The sequence below is a fragment of the Heloderma suspectum genome, chromosome 1 (genome assembly GCF_057233095.1).
Source record: "Heloderma suspectum isolate Gila_16-S chromosome 1, 16-S_ref, whole genome shotgun sequence".
Lineage (NCBI taxonomy): Eukaryota > Metazoa > Chordata > Lepidosauria > Squamata > Helodermatidae > Heloderma > Heloderma suspectum.
In genome coordinates this window covers 436,041,617-436,060,763 of record NC_139458.1, presented here as the reverse complement: position 1 = coordinate 436,060,763, position 19,147 = coordinate 436,041,617, and the positions used below count along the sequence as shown (strand labels likewise).

Below are 19,147 nucleotides of genomic sequence, written 5' to 3'. Positions count from 1 at the left end.
ACTTTGGAAGCAATTCATGAGGCCCCCTCAACTTATCTTCTATCCATCAATGCTTTTCCGCAGTGTTTGTGATGAAGTGGTTGCACACTGGCTCTTGAACACAAGCAAAAATATGCAACTCGGTACAAAAGCCGCTCAAGTCACCTTAGGGTTTATTTTGTGCAGCAAAGCAATAAACCCAGAAAATAAAATAAAAATCAGCCACGTACTGGTGGGTCATGCCAGCTAGTTCTGAGAAGCAGACCCCATGTACTTCATCACTGTGTAGAAGACGCAATTGCACAACCCTCTGAAATTTTAAAAAAAGGGGAAAGAGGCCAGTCTCCTCCTTGATCCAGCACAAACTCCTCATCCTCACCTTTAAACCCCTTCCATGGTATTTCCCCCTTACCTCTCCATTTTTCTATCATGATATATCCCTGCCCATAACCTTCTCTCCTCCAGCTCCACCATCCTCAGCTATCTAAATGTCTCCTGGCCTCTCTCAAAATGCTCCACCCTTTCTCCCTTGCCACCTCTTGTGCCTGGAGCCCCTTTCCAGAACATCTCCATTAGGTAACCCCTCATTTCCTTCAAATACTTCTGCAACATGGCCCTTTCTGTGAGGGCTGGGCCAAGTCATTTCGTTGCCTGAGGCAGGACAATAAACAGTGCCTTCCCCTCTGCCCCCATCAAAGTGCATAATATTCAAGGCTGTCTGAGTTATTTTGAAACCTGAGGCAGAAAATCTCACAAACGCATCTCCCTAGGAGTAAAAATACAGTAACAATACATTCAATAAGTAGCCAATTCCTGCCATTTCATGACTTACAAAATCTGCTGCCTGAGGAGGCCGCCTCACTCTGCCTAATGGTAGGGCCGGCTCATCTAATTCCTACTGCAAAGGTGCAGAACCTCAGGCTTGGGGGCCAAATCTGGCTCCCCTGGGGTCCCAATCCAGCACTCTAGGGTTCCTCAGATGGGCCCATCACCTTCCCCTGGCCCCATCCCCTTTCTCCCAACCACCAATCATTTGGTGGTTTCCCAGCTTCTGTGCAGGTTTTCCCCAATCTGAAAGCTTGACTTGCCTCTCCTAAGGCTTACTTATGTGCAGTAAGAGCTTTAAGCTAAAATGTGCTGATATGCCCTGCCCACTTTGCCTTTGGCCCCACACACCACTAAAATGTTGCCCCCAAGAACTTCTCTGAAATGGAATTTAGCCCTCGGGCTGAAAGAGGTTCAACGCCCCTGTCCTATTGCCTAAGTGTGTGCAACTTGAGCTAAATGCATATTCTTCCCCTGTTTACTCCACTTCCATTTCCCTCCTAAGGTTAGCGGCCCAAGGAATGGAGTACATCTTTTGCCCAGGAAACAACCTGCACTTCTGGTTGTGGCACTACAGCTGCACAAACACAGCCTGGGAAACTGGACAGGCCCCTTCAAAATCCTTCAGTCTCACAGAAATTGGTTCTGGGTGCACAATTCAGCATCCTGAAGCTCCCAGCACTCTGTCTTTAAAAAATAAAGTTCCTAGTCCTCAGTGCTAGAAAGATTGGCTGGAAACAGCACGAGAAGTTCCAAGTGCAAAATATAAAGTGGGCAGGGTGGGGGAGGAAGAAGTGAGCAGAATTTCCAATGGTTGTTCAGTTAGTCATAGTTGATTCACCTTTTGCTACTACTTCTAACATAAAACCAACAGAACAACACAGATAAAACTGCCAGTATTGCATCAAAAAGGAAGCTCTGTGCCATAAACAGCATCCACGGGATCAGAGAGCAAAAGGTTCACCATCCTGTATAATTCTTTCTCATTGATTGCAGAAGCAAAATGAATTAGAGGTAGTCAACAAAGACATGCAGATCTGAGCAGTGACGAGCCGAAGGCAGACTGGGATCTACTGAAAGATCTCGGGGTGTTTTACAGTATTTCTCCAGGGGCTTCTAACAGTCGTTTTAACAAGTAACATTGCCGGGGTAGGGGTGGGGAGAGATACCTGTCTGCAGTGCCTGGCCTTGTGCTAATAACTTCTCTCTTATTTATTTACTTTATTTTATTTATTTATTTCATTTCTATACCGCCCAATAGCCGAAGCTCTCTGGGCGGTTCACAAAAATTAAAACCAAACAACACACAATAAAACAATTTAAAATATATAGAACATTAAAACCACAATATAACAATACAACCACAATAAAACCTAGCAGCAGTACAGGAGTTTAAAATACAGATTTAAAACAGCAAAGATAAAAATTTAGAAAGCTAAAATGCTAAAATGCCTGGGAAAATAAAAAGGTCTTCACCTGGCGCCAAAAGGAGTACAATGTAGGCGCCAGGCGAACCTCACTAGGGAGCTCATTCCAGAGCCGGGGTGCCACAACAGAAAAAGCCCTCCTCCTGGTAGCCACCTGCCTCACTTCCTTTGGCAGGGGCTCACGGAGAAGGGCCGCTGGCCCAGAAATGGACTGGCAGCCAGTGCAGCTGGAAAAGTACTGGCGTAATATGAGCTCGCAGGCCAGTCCCTGTTAACAATCTTGCTGCCCTATTTTGGACCAGCTGAAGTTTCCGGACCGTTTTCAAAGGCAGCCCCACGTATAACGCATTGCAGTAATCCAGACGAGAAGTTCTCAGAGCATGGATAACTGTAGCAAGGCTATCTCTGTCCAGATAAGGGCATAGTTGGTATACCAGCCTAAGCTGATAAAAAGTGCTCCGTGCCACTGGGTTCACCTGTGCCTCAAGTGACAGTTCTGGATCCAAGAGCACCCCCAAACTATGAACCTGATCCTTTAGGGGGAGTGCAACCCCCTCCAGAACAGGTTGAATATCACCTAGCCGGGCAGACGAACCACCCACTAACAGTACCTCCGTCTTGTCTGGATTGAGTTTCAGTTTATTGGCCCTCATCCAGTCCATTACCGTGCCCAGGCGCTGGTTCAGAACAGCCACTGCCTCACCTGGTTTTGATGAGAAAGAGAGGTAGAGCTGGGTGTCATCCGCATATTGATGGCACCTCAGCCCACACCTCCGGATAACCTCCCCCAGCGGTTTCATGTAGATGTTAAACAGCTTGGGGGATAAAATAGAGCCCTGTGGAACCCCACGGCACAATTGCCATGGCACAGAGCAGTAATCCCCCAGCACCACCTTCTGGAATCGGCCATCCAAGTAGGAGCGGAACCACTGCAGTGCGGTGCCTCCAACTCCCAACCCAGACAACCTATCCTGAAGGATACCATGGTTGATGATATCGAAAGCCGCTGAGAGGTCCAGGAGAATCAACAGGGTCGCACTCCCCCTGTCCCTCTCCCGGCAGAGGTCATCCCACAGGGCGACCAAGGCAGTTTCTTGGCCTCAGTGTTCCTCATCTGTAAAATAGGACCATTCCTTGGTTACCAGTGACCAGATCTTCATGCAACTACTGAACTGTTTCTGTACATGCAGGTCATCCCAGTGTAAGTCACAAGGGTGCAACAGATAATTTACTCTGCACCAGAGCCATCGTGTTATATCTGGCTTCTCTGCCACCACCACCACCACCATTTTGCAGCTGTTCCAGCAGGTGGACCTCGGATTTCTGGTAATAAACCAGGGAAACCCCAGACACCTGGCGTCTGTCCACCCCCGAACTAGAGGCCTGCATCTGCCAAAGGGTGCTTCCAGAAAGATGGCTCATAGTGCTACCAAGCAAAAGACACAGTGCAGCTATTCCATCTCTCCCCGCCCTTAACAGATGTTCTGTGGTGAGAAAGAAAAGGAAGAAACACAGGTGGAAAGACATGACAAGGTTACATACAGACTCCCTGTCAAATTCAGTGGCAGCTGGTACCCGCTGGTAGCGTGGAGGACAGGGCAGATGTTCAATATTCTGTTGAGATTGACAGAGGCAGACAGAAGATAATGTATGGCACTCAGCAGCTGCATATGTACCTGGCTGTGAGGGGATCTCTGTGCCCCAAGTCGGTAGGGGAGAGGGGGCGGGTCACTGCCCCACTTGCACGCAATACAGAACTGCCTCTGGTCAAATTCTGTGAATGCACAACGAAGGCCTGGCCTGGAAGCAGCCGAAGATCCGAACTTCAGCCTTCCTTAGCTCTGCAGTTCCTATCCACGTGGACTGCTTCTCTCTGGTCTCTCTCGCTCAGTGCCCCCTCCCTCTCTAGCTTTCTCCGGCACATGCTCGCCCAACGTTCTCTCCAGCTTCCCCATCACTCCTCCTCTTTATTTCCAAGTCCCAGGGTTCTCCTCCCCCTCCTTCACTCCTTCCGCCCTTCCTCTCTCAAGGAGCAGAGCAATTCAGCCAATGACAGATGGACAAAGACGTTTTGCCCTGGCCCTCCCCTCTCTGAAAGTAGCACAGCTAAGCCAGTCCCTGCTAGAGGCTTCACCACCACTGCAAAACCATTTTGTGCAGCCTTCCCCAACCTGGTGCCCTCCAGATGTGCTAGACTACAAATCCCACCATCCCCCAGGTTGGGGAAAGGCTGATTTTGAGCACTGCATGTTTAGACAGAAAAAAAAGTCCTGCAATTCCCAGCATTCCTCAGCCAGCATAGTGGGTGTGTTACAATATAACACGATTCATACAGGTTGCAGAATTTAGCATTTCTTGGTGTGGAACGTATGCAGTGTTTTGATTTTTAAAGCATTAATTGCAAAGTGTACACAGTTGTAGCTCAAAAAGGTCAGCCTTTCTCTTTACAGGTGAATCATGCTAAATGCAAGGACGCTGTCCTGAGGATGACAAAAATGCAAAGGGACCAGAGTTGACCATAAGAAAAATTCCAAAAACAATGTTGCTGTAATACCTTTATTAGGCCATGCAAGCTTTCAAGATCACCAGATCTCTTCTTCAGGCAAGATGTTAAAAAGGCATAAAGGTATTACAGCAACATGGGTTTTGGCATCCCAAGGATGGTTGACTGAGACTGAAAGCAGACAATCGTTTTCTTTAAAAGAGGTGAAGGAGACTTGAGAGACAGACAGATAGACTGACTGACTGACTTCACTTCCAAGGTCTATATGTATTTCTTTTGAACCCACTACCACTTCTGGCCAACCAGATTGTGCAGGTTTTTGAAACCGTACAAAAAACCTGCAAACCTACTTACCAAAGGAGGAAATGGAGTGAGTGTACAAACCACGAGCAATCGTCTCTCTTTCAAACCAACTCTGAAAAACGTATCGCCCCCTCCAAGTTAATGAGATCCCCCAGTCACTGTTCCCAAACCATGTTTTGCAGTCCTGTTGTGCGGTTTCAAATTGCTGGCTTTTCAGAATACTATGTGCACATACAAACAGCCATACGCACAGAGAGAAAAGGAGCATGCGCTCCATCTGTCACAAAGCACTAAAGGTCCAGAAATAGCAGTGTGATAAACACACACACTCCATGCTTGCTGGGTGACACACTCAGATCTCTAGTGTTAACATCCGCAGCTGTGTTACAGGCAACCCCATGAGAAAAACCTTTAAAGGGCAAAACGCTGCTTCCCATGCAGGATAGACGCTGCCTCAATTCAGACGTCACACACCAAAACCCACGGTTAAGGAAATTTAGGCATGGTTTGCCATGATGTCTGGATTTACAACCCATGGCTTTGGACCATCCAGCAAGGCAGAATTTGAATGTGTGGTTTGAATTGGGTTTGTGTAAGGTGCCAAGGGAAATTTTGAACCAGGACCTTGAACCAGGATCTTCAGGGCCTTACTTCCTGCGCTACCAACACTCTGGTCCCTCAGCCAGCCAGCCAGCCAGCCAGCCTAGGCTCTGTAACTCAAGGATGCTCTCCGAGCTGCAGTACTGGTAAGAGTGCTATCAGCTAACCTCACAAGCTGATGGAGACACTCCAGGCCCAATAAAACTTTCATCCCAAGCCAGCTCAAGTTTGAGCAAGCTGTCGCTCGTCTCTGCTGACACCTGACCTCTGGCCCACCTCTGATCACTACACCTTTGCCTCTGGCCCATCCGAGTCACACCTGAGTGGGGCAGGTTTGGCTTCCCAGCAGCCTGTCGCAAAACTACCCCCCAGGTATGACAGTGCTAACTATGCTTTGGTGTGATGTCTGACTTGATCATCCATAGTTTATGCAGCCTTCCCCAACCTGGTGCCTGGCTGGGAATGATGTGAGCTGTAGTCTGGCCCAACTGGAGGGTCAGACTACAACAAAAGACAACAAGAATAAAAGACAAACTCAGCCTCTAGAAAGTGTTCTGCTTATCAAGGATTGAGCTCCTGAAATATGAAGAGTCCATAAAAGCATGAATGGAGACAGGGAGCGGGGTGGGGTGACTTTCCTCCATAGACTCCACAGACTGCTATGAAGAGTATGGAAAGATCAGCAATTAGACACACTATTCATAGGCAAGCCATATCTGTGGTCATCTTGCATCTTGCATGTCCTATGGCCAGAACTCAACTCCAGATGAAGAACCCCGGCTACCTGTCCTGACTTTCTATAGCCTTCTGGGTATTCCTCCAAGCGATGTTTCTAGCTTTCCATGGCTTAAATAATTTGAGGCCTGCATCTCAACGAAATCACTTTCTTGCCTCTCTTCTATTTTGATAGAAGAAACATCCATGATTTCACAGTTTCCAAAAGAGTAACAAAATAAATAAATAAATAAATAAATAAATAAATGTGCTGTCACATCTTGGGGACTAGCTACTTAATTGTTGTCTCATTAGATTTCATAGGCAAGACCCTGCTTCATCAGATGAACAACATGAACTAAGAAGGTGGTAGTTGTATATCCACTTGTCTGGGGATATTCTACAGTAAAACCAAGAACAGCAAACTGAGAAGTAAAAATAACCTAAATGTTACCCCCCCAAATCCTCATCGACATACGTCTGTGGTGATTCCATAACGAGCACAGATACTGGTATTAAGCACAGAGAACAGTCTGAGGGGAAATGAATCTGTTAAAGCTAAGCAGGTCTCAGCCTAGATGGGAGATTACCTAGAAACCTCACGTGAGTTGTGAAGTATGGGATATTTAATAGCAAGTACTTAATAATTATTTATGCAGCAACAACACAGCCAAGTCTCCCTTTTTACCATTCCAGAGTTGTGGATTGAAGTGGGCTTGGTAGACTCAAACTGAGTGCTACAATCGGCTAAGACAGGCTGCTCTTTCCCATACAGAAAGCAAAGACCAATAAAGAAATGACCGATCTAAACAATACATAATTACTAGCTCAAGTTTGTTCCCCTACCCCCACCTCGCCCTTGTCACTCCACTCCTTCCCCGCCTTTTTTAGTTGCATTGGATCATAGAATCGTAGAATAGTAGGGTTGGAAGGGGCCTACAAGGCCATCAAGTCCAACCCCCGGCTCAGCGCAGGAATCCAGGTCAGAGCATCCCTGACAGATGGCTGTCCAGCCTCGTCTTGAACGCCTCCAGTGTGGGAGAGCCCACCACCACCCTAGGTCATGGGTTCCATTGTTGTATTGCTCTAACAGTCAGGACGTTTTTCCTGATGTTCAGCCAGAATCTGGCTTCCTGTAACTTGAGCCCATTATTCTGTATCCTTTCACGCTCTCACAGCTACACACACATCTATCTACAAGAGCTGTAATCTACTCTCCATTGCAAAAACACAACCAATATAGTCAGGTCAGGTTAGATGAACACCCCAGTTTAACCCCAAATCCTGTCCGGTGGTGGACTGCACTTCAGAGGGAAAACTGCAGGGCCAAATTTCCTTTTCATACACAAACTACACAAGCAAGCCCTTTAATCCCAACAGACATAAGTAGGTACAGGAAATGCACTCAAATTCATCCTGGCATGTCAAAGGTCAAAGACAAGGCTTAGGAACATGGGTAGCTGCCTTATATGGAGTCAGACGCTTGCTCCATCTAGCCCAGCATTGTTGACACTGACTGGCAGCTGCTCTCCAGGGGTTCAGGCAGGAGTTTTTCCCCACCTATCTCAGAATGCCAGGATTGAACCTGGGACCTTCCGCACTTAAGGCAAGGATCCTACCACTGGGCTACAGTCCCTCTCTAAATATATAGGGTAACATAAGAAGCTGCCCTCTAGCAAAAAGTAAAGAAAGATTCTGGTCCTCATTATTCTGAATAAACACCTGATTTAAATAAGAATTCAGAAGCTGCCTTATACCAAATCAGAACATCAGTCCATCTAGCTCAGTAGTGTCTGGACAGTCTGGTAAGTCTCTCCAGGGTTTTAGGCCAGGGTTTTTCCCAGCCCTACCTGGAGATGCTGGCAATTGAATCTGGGACCTTCTGCAAAGCAGGGGCTCTGCCGCTGAGCTACAGACCACCCCCTGGACATTTTGCCTCCCAAACTGGCTGTAACATGCAGCCCCCAAGAATATCTTGCAATGCTGCAGATGCTGCTGCGTCCGTGTGAGAACTAACAGTTGCACCCCGCCATCTTCTGCAACACTGCAAGTGATCCTGGGGGTGGGGGACACCTCTCAGTCTACGATGTGGGGCTCCCTTTGACAACCCTCAAAATATTGCAGTTCGACGCAACTGCAGTTGGGCAAGCCCCAAACAAGGTGAGGCAGACCCAAATGAGAAGGGAAACCAATAGCAGCTGGTGTAGATCTAACCTGGAAGCACTGTACCAGCTAGGACAGGTCATGGGAGGGTATCTACATGACACAACTTGTAGCATTTTAGAAGACAAACCAGAGGAAAATCAGCTGGCCAAGGCACACCCTAAATCACCTGTTTCTGTTTGGTTCCCAACTCATACAACTGGGCTACTAGTGTGGACTCACTTTAGGACATCGGTGGGGGATCTGTGACCTTCCAAATGTTGTTGGACTCCAACTCCCATCAGCCACAGACAGCATGGCCAATGGTCGGGGTGATGGCTGTTGTAGTGCAACAACATCTGGAGGGCCAACCATCCTTCAGGAGAATTTGTACAAAAGGGGAAAGCTCAGCTGCTCTCCCAACAAGAAGGTCATCCTTCAATTGCATACAATCTCATGGGATAAAGAAGAGGGCATTCTATTACAGACTTTGTGCTGCTTCAGCACACCAGTCCCAGTCCAAAATATCAGAACCAGTATATATTAGCAGCCAGGGCCATTAATATCTTATCCCTGCCCCTCAAAAAACAAAAACAAAACTCCAAACTGTGGATTGCAGATAAACCATATATTCATTTGGAAAATTTATATCCTGCCTTTCTTTAAACATCTAAGGGGGGTATGTCTGCAAATTTGCAGAAAACCCATGCTTTATTAGGCACCTGATGGTTGAATATCCTGCCCCTCCTCCCCAAAATGCCATTTTCTTTCAGTAACAGAATGGCAAAAGAGTTGCAGGTGAGGGTCTTTAAGTCTGTAAAGCAGAAGGGGGTGGGGGTGGATCTTTACAAGGAGCTACAAGAAAGGGGCAGTGAGTTAGCCACACTACATACAAAACCATGAGGGCTAGGAACTTGGTCTGCTTGTTTGTTTTTTAAATGGCAGCTAAGGTTCTGAGGATTCCAAATTGTGCACAGTATACATCACTATGCTTGGAATTCCATATATGTGCAATAGCTGAAGACTAGTGGACCTGAATTTAGATCGAATTCTTATAACGCCCATCTCTACTCATAGATGGAAGTCTCCTCTAGTCTACAACTTGCCTGAGTAGAAAGGGGAAAAAGTCCTGTGGAACCATTTTGTACCCAGAATCATTCACCATTTCTGCCCGTACGAGCTCAATCATCCACCACCCAAAATATAAGAGGCCCATCTTCTCCTCCCTTTTACCAGCCTTCTGTTAACTCACAGGGTGTTTTCCGCCAAAGTCCAAAACAATTCCTCTTACCTGCCACAGCAAGTCTTTTTCTTTGAGGGACTCCTGCTGCTGCTGGGCGATGGTGACCCCCAACACCAGAGTGTGAATGCCGCAGGAGATGGCCGAGATGAGGACGATGGGCGTGAGGCGCAGGGGGAGGGTGATGAAAAAGGAGAAGACGAAGAAGGCCTGCCAGCCAACTGTGTCACTGGCCTCGTGGTAGCGGGAGAAGTTCAGGCCCAGGTAGCAGAATATCTGGGCAGCTATGAGTATCCACAGAATGTAGGGCATGAATTTCCGGGTAACGCGGTCCGGCAGGAGCTCGTATTTGCATAGGACAAAAAGGAGTATCTGAGCAGCCAAGGCCACTGAGGCGGCCAGGGTCGGGGGCAGCTTCTCTGCGGTGTACACCACGGTGCACATGATGATGACGTAGCAGTTGAAGAGGGCTGCAAAGACCACCAAAACGAGCAGAGTCTCATGGCGCTGCCGCCGGAAGTAGGTCTGGTAGAGGTTCTCCAGGGACTCCGGGGCAAACGTGAGGCGCATAAAGCGCGGCAGGCAGAGGCACGAGCCGGAGTGCCTCACAGTAACCTCATGGGTCCGTCCTACCCCATGCTCAGGGTCAGAGGGCAAGCTGACCGAGTAGTCCGCAGAATATTCTGCCGAGTATTCGGGCTCCGAGAAGGCCCTGTTCCGCGGCATCCTGCTCGTTTTCGCCAACCGGCCCTCAGAGAATTTGTGAAGCGGACCTGCCTAAGGCCAAAAGTTACCTCAGCGATGGTCTGTCTCCCATGAACACCAGGCAACAGGCAGGTCAAGGCCTGGAGGCATCAGGAGCGGTTATTCATGGCCTTCTTCTGATGTCCTTCACAGTTCAACGCATACAGGCCCCTAATGGAGAAAGGAACATATTGCTAGCGCAAAAGACATGTCCTCCATTTAGCCCACTTCCGGCCTAGTGCACCAAATGCTGAATTCCCACAAACCGGCTGTGAAGCCACCCACTTCTCTTTCTTTGGCTGCCCTTTCAGACTTCACCCAGTTTTTATGTGTGCTAAAATAGTTAAAAATACATTAAAAATTAATGTTTTTTAAAACAAAGAAATAGTTGGTCCAGCACCAGAGAAATGTTATCAAAAAGACCACCTCTCAGTTTCAGGAAGTAAAGGAGATTCCACCACCCACCCACCCCCATAAAGTAAGATGAAAAGGGGGCTTGAACACGGAGTTCAGTCCCCTGACGGATCAATATATGTTAGCTTGGTTCAGCCTTCCTAGCGCCTCCCTACGTCTGTGCCCCTGCATCAGTTATTGCGAGAGTATAAACGTTCTTGGGCTGGTGTTGGATTCTTCCCTCCCTGCTTGTTTTCGGAGCTCGTCCAGCTGTCTGCCAAGAATGAGTGGCAGTTTCAGCGTCCAGATGTGGTGGGGAAAGCAACCAGGGATGGCGGGCAGCAGGCTGAGGCCCTGACACCCGTCCTCCCGGCGGGCTCCCTCAGTTTCCCCACTGGCTCAGCCGGTGCCCAGCATCACTTCCACAGAAAGCCTGGCTCCTCGTCCTTGCCATGTTTCCCGCGGGTCTAGAAGCGGGACAGGGCAAAGTCCTTGGATCAGGCCCCGTCAGAATGAAATCTAGGGCTGGCGCAGAGAGTCAGCCCGTTCCCACGGAGCGAGGGGGCGGCGGCGGCGGCGGCGGGCGCGCTCTCCACCTCGCTGCTTCTTGCCTCCTTTTCCTGGCTGCCAGTTCGCGACGGACGCGGGGGGGGGCGGGGCGGGAGGCGGCGGCATCCGGCGAAGAGGAGGAGAGAGGGGGGCCTCCCGGACAGCGCGCCGGTCCGGACTACAGCGGCATCCTCAGCCGGGAGGGCCGCTCTCCGCTCGGCGTCTCCAGCCCGCCGCTCCCCTCCGCCCGCGCGCGGGTCTGCCTCCCGGCTCTTGCCCCGGGGCTCCGGGGCGCGCTCGCCCCGCCCGCCTCTCCCGCGCGCGGGTGCTTCCCCCGCGCCCGGAAAGGCCCGCCGGGGCTCCTGCCCGTCCGTGCGCCGGGGGCGGTGCGCGCGAGGCGGGGGCTGCTCCGCGGAGCTCCGCCGGCTGCGGGGCGCGCGGCAGGAGGAGGAGCGAGGGCGCAGGGGAGCCGGGCGCGCCCGCTCTGCCGCCGCGCCAGCGCGCGAGGCGGGGGCTCCCCGCGGGCAGCGGCGCCGGCGCCCTCGCCTCTCCTGCGCCCACGGCGGCGGGGGCGCTCGCTGCAGGCCGGGGCAGCCTCTCCGGCGCCGGGGCTCCGAGCAGCAGCGACCCGGGGAAGAGGCGGGCGGGCGGCCGGGGTCGCCGCCCGCCCCTCGCCTCGCCTCCGCGCCACCCGCTGCCCAGCCCGGCTGCGCTGCCCACGGTCCCCGGAGCGCCTCCGCGGAGGGCTGCGCAGCGCTGGCCGCCAGACCTCGCGGCGGGCCGCCCCCTGGCGCCCGCGGAGAAGGGCAGCCCCTCCGCGGCGCCCCGCGCCCCGCGCCGCTCCCGTCCGCGCTCGCCCCGCCGCGGCGGATCGCCTCGCAGGCGCCGGGCGCAAAGGCGGCGGCCAGCTCCCTCGGCCGGCCGCTGCCACGCTCCGCGCCGGAGCCTGGGAAAGCGAAGCCGGCGGCGGCGGCGGGGCTGCCGCCGCCCCAATCCCACCCTCTTTCTCCCGGCCGCTTGGGGAGGTAACCCCTTCCGCCCCGAGCTGCCATCCTCCGGCGGAGGCCGCCCAGAGTTTCCCCTACCACGGAGCTCCCACGGGGAGAAGATGCGCGGCGCTAGTCCGGCTCGCTCGGGGCCCCAGGCCGCCGTGATTAACCGTGGCAGAGAGGGGAAAGCACTTTGTGCGTGTTCAGATGCGCTCTTCACTATCAGATGCGCTCTTCACTTTGTGCGTGTTCAGATGCGCTCTTCACTATCGTCTCACAGTGCTTCGGGCTCAACCCCGGCCTTTAAGGGGGGTTCGACGAGGATATGGTCCAGCCTCGCTCTGAAAACCCGAGGGCCGGTGTCAGTGGCGGCTGGCGGCTCCAATTTCGGTGGGGCTGTGCTCCATTTCTGGGCTTCAGTCAGGACCAGCCAGAACCCTCTAAAGGAGCTCTCCAAGGTGCTGAGCTTTGGATAGCTCCTTCAGAGTTCTGGCTGGTTCTCACTGAAACCGGGCAGTGGATTCACAGCACCACCGAAATCGGAGTCACTGGCCCCCACAGACAAAATGTGGTCCACTGGAGCAGGAAATGGCAACCCACCCCAGTATTCTTGCCAAGTCCCCATGGAACGTATCACAAGGTGAAAAGATATAACGCCGGAAGATGAGCCCCTCAGGTCGGAAGGTGTCCAATATACTACTGGGGAAGAGCAGAGGGAATTTCCAAGTAGCGCCAGAAAGAGTGAAGCGGCTGGGCCAAAGCCGAAAGGACACTCAGCTGTGGATGTGTCTGGTAGTGAAAAGAAAGTCCAATGCTGTAAAGAACAATATTGTTTAGGAACCTGGAATGTCAGATCAATGAATCAAGGTAAGCTGGAGGTGGTCAAACTTGAGATGGCAAGATTGAACATCGACATCTTGGGAATCAGCGAACTCAAATGGACAGGCATGGGCAAATTTAATTCAGGTGACCATCATATCTACTACTGTGGGCAAGAATCCCTTAGAAGAAATGGAGTAGCACTCATAGTCAACAAAAGGGTGGGAAAAGCAGTACTGGGGTACAATCTCAAAAACGATAGAATGATCTCAGTATGAATCCAAGGCAAACCATTCAACATCACAGTAATTCAAGTCTATGGCCGAACCACTGATGCTGAAGAAGCTGAGGTTGATCGGTTCTATGAAGACCTACAACACCTTCTAGAACTAACACCAAAAAAAGATGTCCTCTTCATCATAGGGGATTGGAATGCTAAAGTAGGAAGTCAAGAAATCACCGGGATAACAGATCGATTATGTCCTTTGCAGCCAAAGATGGAGAAGCTCTATACAGTCAGTAAAAACAAGACCCGGAGCTGACTGTGGCTAAGATCATGAGCTTCTTGTTCCAAAATTTCGGCTTAAATTGAAGAACGTAGGGAAAACCACTAAACCATTCAGGTATGACCTCAATCATATCCCTTATGAATATACAGTGGAGGTGAGGAATAGATTTCAGGGATTAGACCTGATAGACAGAGTGCCTGAGGAACTATGGACGGAGGTCCGTAACATTGTTCAGGAGGCAGCAACGAAATCCATCCCCAAGAAAAAGAAATGCAAGAAAGCCAAGTGGCTGTCTGATGAGGCTTTACAAGTAGCTGAGGAAAGAAGAGAAGCGAAAAGCAAGGGAGAAAGGGGAAGATATATCCAACTGAATGCAGAGTTCCAGAGAATAGCAAGGAGAGACAAGAAGGCCTTCTTAAATGAACAATGCAAAGAAATCGAGGAAAACAACAGAATGGGAAAGACTAGAGATCTCTTCAAGAAAATCGGAGATCTCAAGGGAACGTTTTGTGCAAAGACGGGCATGATAAAGGACAAAGAAGGCAGGGACCTAACAGAAGCAGATGAGATTAAGAAGAGGTGGCAAGAATACACAGAAGAACTATACAGGAAAGATCTGAATGTCCCTGATAGCCATGATAGTGCGGTCACTGAACTTGAGCCGGACATCCTCGAGAGTGAAGTCAAGTGGGCCTTAGGAAGCATTACTAACAACAAAGCTAGCAGAGATGACAGTCTTCCAGCTGAGCTATTTAAAATCCTAAAAGATGATGCTGTTAAAGTGCTGCACTCTATATGCCAACAAATTTGGAACACTCAACAGTGGCCGCAAGACTGGAAAAGGTCAGTTTACATTCCAGTTCCAAAGAAGGGCAATGCCAAAGAGTGTTCAAACTACCGCACAATTGCGCTCATTTCACATGCCAGCAAGGTGACGCTCAAAATCCTACAAGCTAGGCTTCAGCAGCATGTGAACCGAGAACTACCGCAAGTACAAGCAGGGTTTCGAAGAGGCAGAGGAACTAGAGATCAGATCGCCAACATTCGCTGCATCATGGAGAAAGCAAGAGAATTCCAGAAAAACGTCTATTTCTGCTTCATTGACTGCGCTAAAGCCTTTGATTGTGTGGATCAAACAAACTGTGGCAAATTCTTAAAGACATGGGAGTACCAGACCACCTTACCTGTCTCCTGAGAAACCTGTACGAGGGCCAAGAAGCAACAGTAAGAACCGGACATGGAACAACCGATTGGTTCAAAATTGGGAAAGGAGTACGACAAGGCTGCATATTGTCGCCCTGCTTATTTAACTTATATGCGGAGTACATCATGAGAAACGCCGGGTTGGATGAATCACAGGTTGGAATTAAGATTGCTGGGAGAATTATCAACAACCTCCGATATGCAGACGATACCACCCTAATGGCAGAAAGCGAAGAGGATCTAAAGAGCCTCTTGTTGAGGGTGAAAGTGGAGACTGCAAAAGCTGGTTTGAAACTCAACATTAAAAAAACAAAGATCATGGCATCTGGCCCCATCACTTCCTGGCATATAGAAGGGAAAGAAATGGAAGCAGTGACAGATTTTATTTTCTTGGGCTCCAAGATCACTGCAGACCGTGAGTGTAGCCATGAAATTAAAAGACGCTTGCTCCTTGGGAGGAAAGCTATGGCAAACCTAGACAGCATAGTAAGAAGCAGAGACATCACCTTGCCGACAAAGGTCCGCATAATCAAAGAGCTATGGTTTTCCCAGTAGCAACGTGTGGCTGTGAGTACTATAAGGAAGGCTGAGCGCCGAAGAATTGATGCTTTTGAATTGTGGTGCTGGAGAAGACTCTTACGAGTCCCCCGGACTGCAAGGAGGTCAAATCAGTCCATCCTAAAGGAAATCAACCCTGAGTGCTCATTGGAAGGACAGATACAGAAGCTGAAGCTCAAATATTTTGGCCACCTAATGCGAAGAGAAAACTCCCTGGAAAAGACCCTGATGCTGGGAAAAATTGAAGGCAAAAGGAGAAGGGGACAGCAGAGGATGAGATGGCGAGATAGCATCACTGATGCAATGAATAGGAACTTGAGAGCGGAGGACAGGAAGGCCTGGCGTGCTATGGTCCATGGGGTCACAAAGAGTTGGACACGACTTAACGACTGAACAACAAGTGTTCATTTGAATGAATAGGCTCAAACTGCCAACACTAGGGGACTTTTTAAACCTACCTTACAGGGTTGTTGTGGGAATTAAATCTAGTTAATGCATATGAAGTTCTTTCAACCCTTGAAAGTGCTATACAATATTTGTTGCTGTTGTTGACGGTGTCAGACTATTTCTTTCTCTAGCTCTGAGGAAATCAAACTCTGGCCAAAGAGAACCCGTTTTTTCTGAAGGGTTCACACTGCCATTTCAATTCAGTTTAAACTGAGGAAGGAAAATCTAGTGGACCTGGCAAGTGAGTTGCAGCCAAAAAATAGTTCCATGATTGGCAGGCATAGATTAAGAGACATGGCATTGGCTGAGGACATTGGCAAACCAGAGAGCATCCAGAAGAGGGCAACCAGGATGGTGAGGGTGTGTGGGAACGATGTCCCTTAGAAATGACAGGAAGAACAAGTTATCTTTACATATCTTTACCTGGAGAAGAGAAGAATAAGGAGGAGATAAGATTGTTGTTGTTGTTGTTCAGTCGTTCAGTCGTGTCCGACTCTTCGTGACCCCATGGACCATAGCACGCCAGGCCTTCCTGTCCTGCGCTCTCTCCCGGAGTGTGCTGAAGTCCATATTCATTGCATCGGTGATGCTATCCAGCCATCTCATCCTCTGCCGTCCCCTAGGAGATAAGATAGCAGTCTTCAAATATAGGAACAGAGGAAGCTGCCTTACACTGAGTCAGACCACTGGTCCATCCAGCCCAGTATTGTCAGCAGCGACTGGCAGCAGCTCTCCCGAGTTTCTGGCAGGAGTTTTTCCAGCCTTACCTGGAGACACCAGGGATTGAACCTAGGACCTTCTGCGTGCAACCACTGTGCGATGGCCTGTCACACAGAAGGTGGAGCAGGCTTGTCATCTGTTGCTCCAGAGGGCAGGACTAGAACCAATGGATGAAAGTTTTAGGGAAGCAAATTTCGGGGAAAAGACAGAAGAAACATGCTCTTTGACCCTGGAACAGTCTGCCCCAGGAGGTGGTGGGTTCTCCTTTGCTAGACGTGTTGTAGTAAAGGCTGGACTGCCATCTGTCCAACATGCTGTAGTTGTAAGATTCATGCACTGAGCAGAAGGTTGGATTAGATTTATTTATTTACGTAGTAAAGCTAGTATTTATATAGCTGCTTCATAACACAAGCTCCCTGGGCAGTTCACAAAACAAATACAGCGTTACAATACAATATAAAACAGTAAAAACTATTAAGAACTTAAACTGTTTTATTTAAACACAATTCAAACACAGATTTTAAACTGATAGGTCCAGTCATTATTTAAAGGCCTGAGTGAATAAAGAGATCTTCACCTGGTGCCAAAGTGACCATAAAGATGGGCACCAGGTAAGCCGCTCTGGGAAGGCTGTTCCATAGCCAGAGTGGCATGACCAGAAAGACCCTCCCCTTAGTGGTTACCCACCTCAGTGCCTCTGAAGAATTTAAGGTGTAAGGGGGCACATATGGAAGAAGGTAGTCTTTCAGGTCATCTGGTCCCAAGCCATTTAGGGCTTTAAACGTTAAAAGCAGCACATTGAATTGGGCCCGGAAACAGACTGGGAGTCCGTGCAGGTGAGGAAGCACAGGCATTATGTGGTCAAAATGCTTAGGCTTCATTACAGCAGCGTATCAGGACCAGGAGGGGTATGTCAAAGGCTTCACGGTAAACTTGGGCTTTGAGGAAAGGCTTGAGTAAAGTATGAGGGGTGGTGCCATGTAGGTATTCTGCGAAACAGTTCCAGGAATAAGAGGAAGCAAAAGAGAAATGTATGTAGATTAATGACATCAAGTTTTGTTGGCATATCTATTTGCCATAATGATGTGGTCTCTTTTCTACTCTCATCCATATGGGCCCATATCATCAGAGGGCATGTGCCTGGTGGTTCCACATGGACCCATGGCATGGCTGGGGCCCACCAGACAAAGAGCCTTCAGTGTGGTGGCCCCCTTCCTGTGGAACTCCCTGCCTTTGGAGATCAGGCAGGCACCAATGTTGTGTTGCTTCCAGCATCTCCTGAAGACATTGTTATTTTGGGAAGCTCTTCTTGAGTGACCAGCCACGGTTTATTAAATTCGGTCTTATCAGAACTTGTTTCTTTTTAAAATGTTGGAGGGAGCAATCCTATCTGGATCAACAGTTGCCTCCGACCCCAGGGGTGACCAACTATCCAGTGCGAGACAGGAGGAGTGGTGAGGAGCAGATCTCCTCCTTGCTCCCCCTGCCCGGCTTCAGCTGTCTAGCCATGGGACCTTGGAGCGCAAGAAGTGGCAGCCAGACGACACATGGGATGTGTCATACCGGATTTCCGACTACCCAGCCCAGCCCCTAGGAATGCCCCATTTTTGCCGCTTCACGCTGCTCTTACGAGCGTGGGGCCGATCCGCACAGCCTACGAGGCAGTGCAGGGGTGGGGGTCAGTTCTCCAGGAATTGACCTATCCTATGGCTGTCTAGCTGCTGACTAGCGGCCGTAGGATTGCGCCCTTAATTGTTTTAACATGGTGTTTTATGCTTTTATCTTTGCTGTTCAGCACTTCAAAATCTTTTGATGTGGAGCACTATATAAATATTGTAAATAAAATAAATATTGTAAAATAAATACTGGTGTCCATCTTTATGGTCATTCTGCTGCCAGGTGAAGATCTTTTCAACCTGAACTTTGCAATACAGAGAATATTCACACGCTGGTCTGAGTGAAAGTGTACAGTCCTTTCTGTACCAGCTCTCAAGTTGTTTAGGGCTTCATGGGTAAGCACCAAGAGTCTGAATTGTGCCCAGAAGTTGGCCAGAAGCAGTGCTGTTGTTTAAACAACTGGTGGGATATATTCTATAAAACCGGACCTAGTTAGTAACCTAACTGTTACATTTTGTACTAACTGAGGTTTCTGGGAAGGCCTCAGAGGCAGCTCCACATACAGCACATTTCAGTAGTCTGACCTAGAGGGTATCATTGCATGGAGAACTATAGCCAGGCTATCTCTAGCCACGAGGGATCCGCAGATGAAAATCACTACAGGCCACGGAGGCTACTTGGGCCTCCAGTGATGACAACGAACAACCCAAGGTATGAACCTGGGGCTTTGGGAGGGAACTTGGCCCCCTCCCATATAGATTTGCCAGTTCTACTGCAGAGTATTTGGAATTATGTTTAATCCCCACCCCCAGAACTGGATGCCTTTGTGTATGTTAGGAACAGCTTGTTAGTGTAAAAACCGTGAG

General features: G+C 49.6%; 1 protein-coding gene across 1 annotated transcript in view; it reads right to left on the bottom strand.

The window, feature by feature from the left end:
* The window catches only part of ADCY3 (adenylate cyclase 3), a 142,225-nt gene extending 130,662 nt beyond the window's left edge, over positions 1–11,563 (bottom strand). Inside the window, exon 1 of the mRNA XM_084829491.1 lies at positions 9,785–11,563. Within this exon, the coding sequence (XP_084685617.1) occupies positions 9,785–10,459 (675 nt within the window). The 5' untranslated portion in view covers positions 10,460–11,563. The remainder of the gene's footprint in view (positions 1–9,784) is intronic.
* Positions 11,564–19,147: the final 7,584 nt, after the last annotated feature.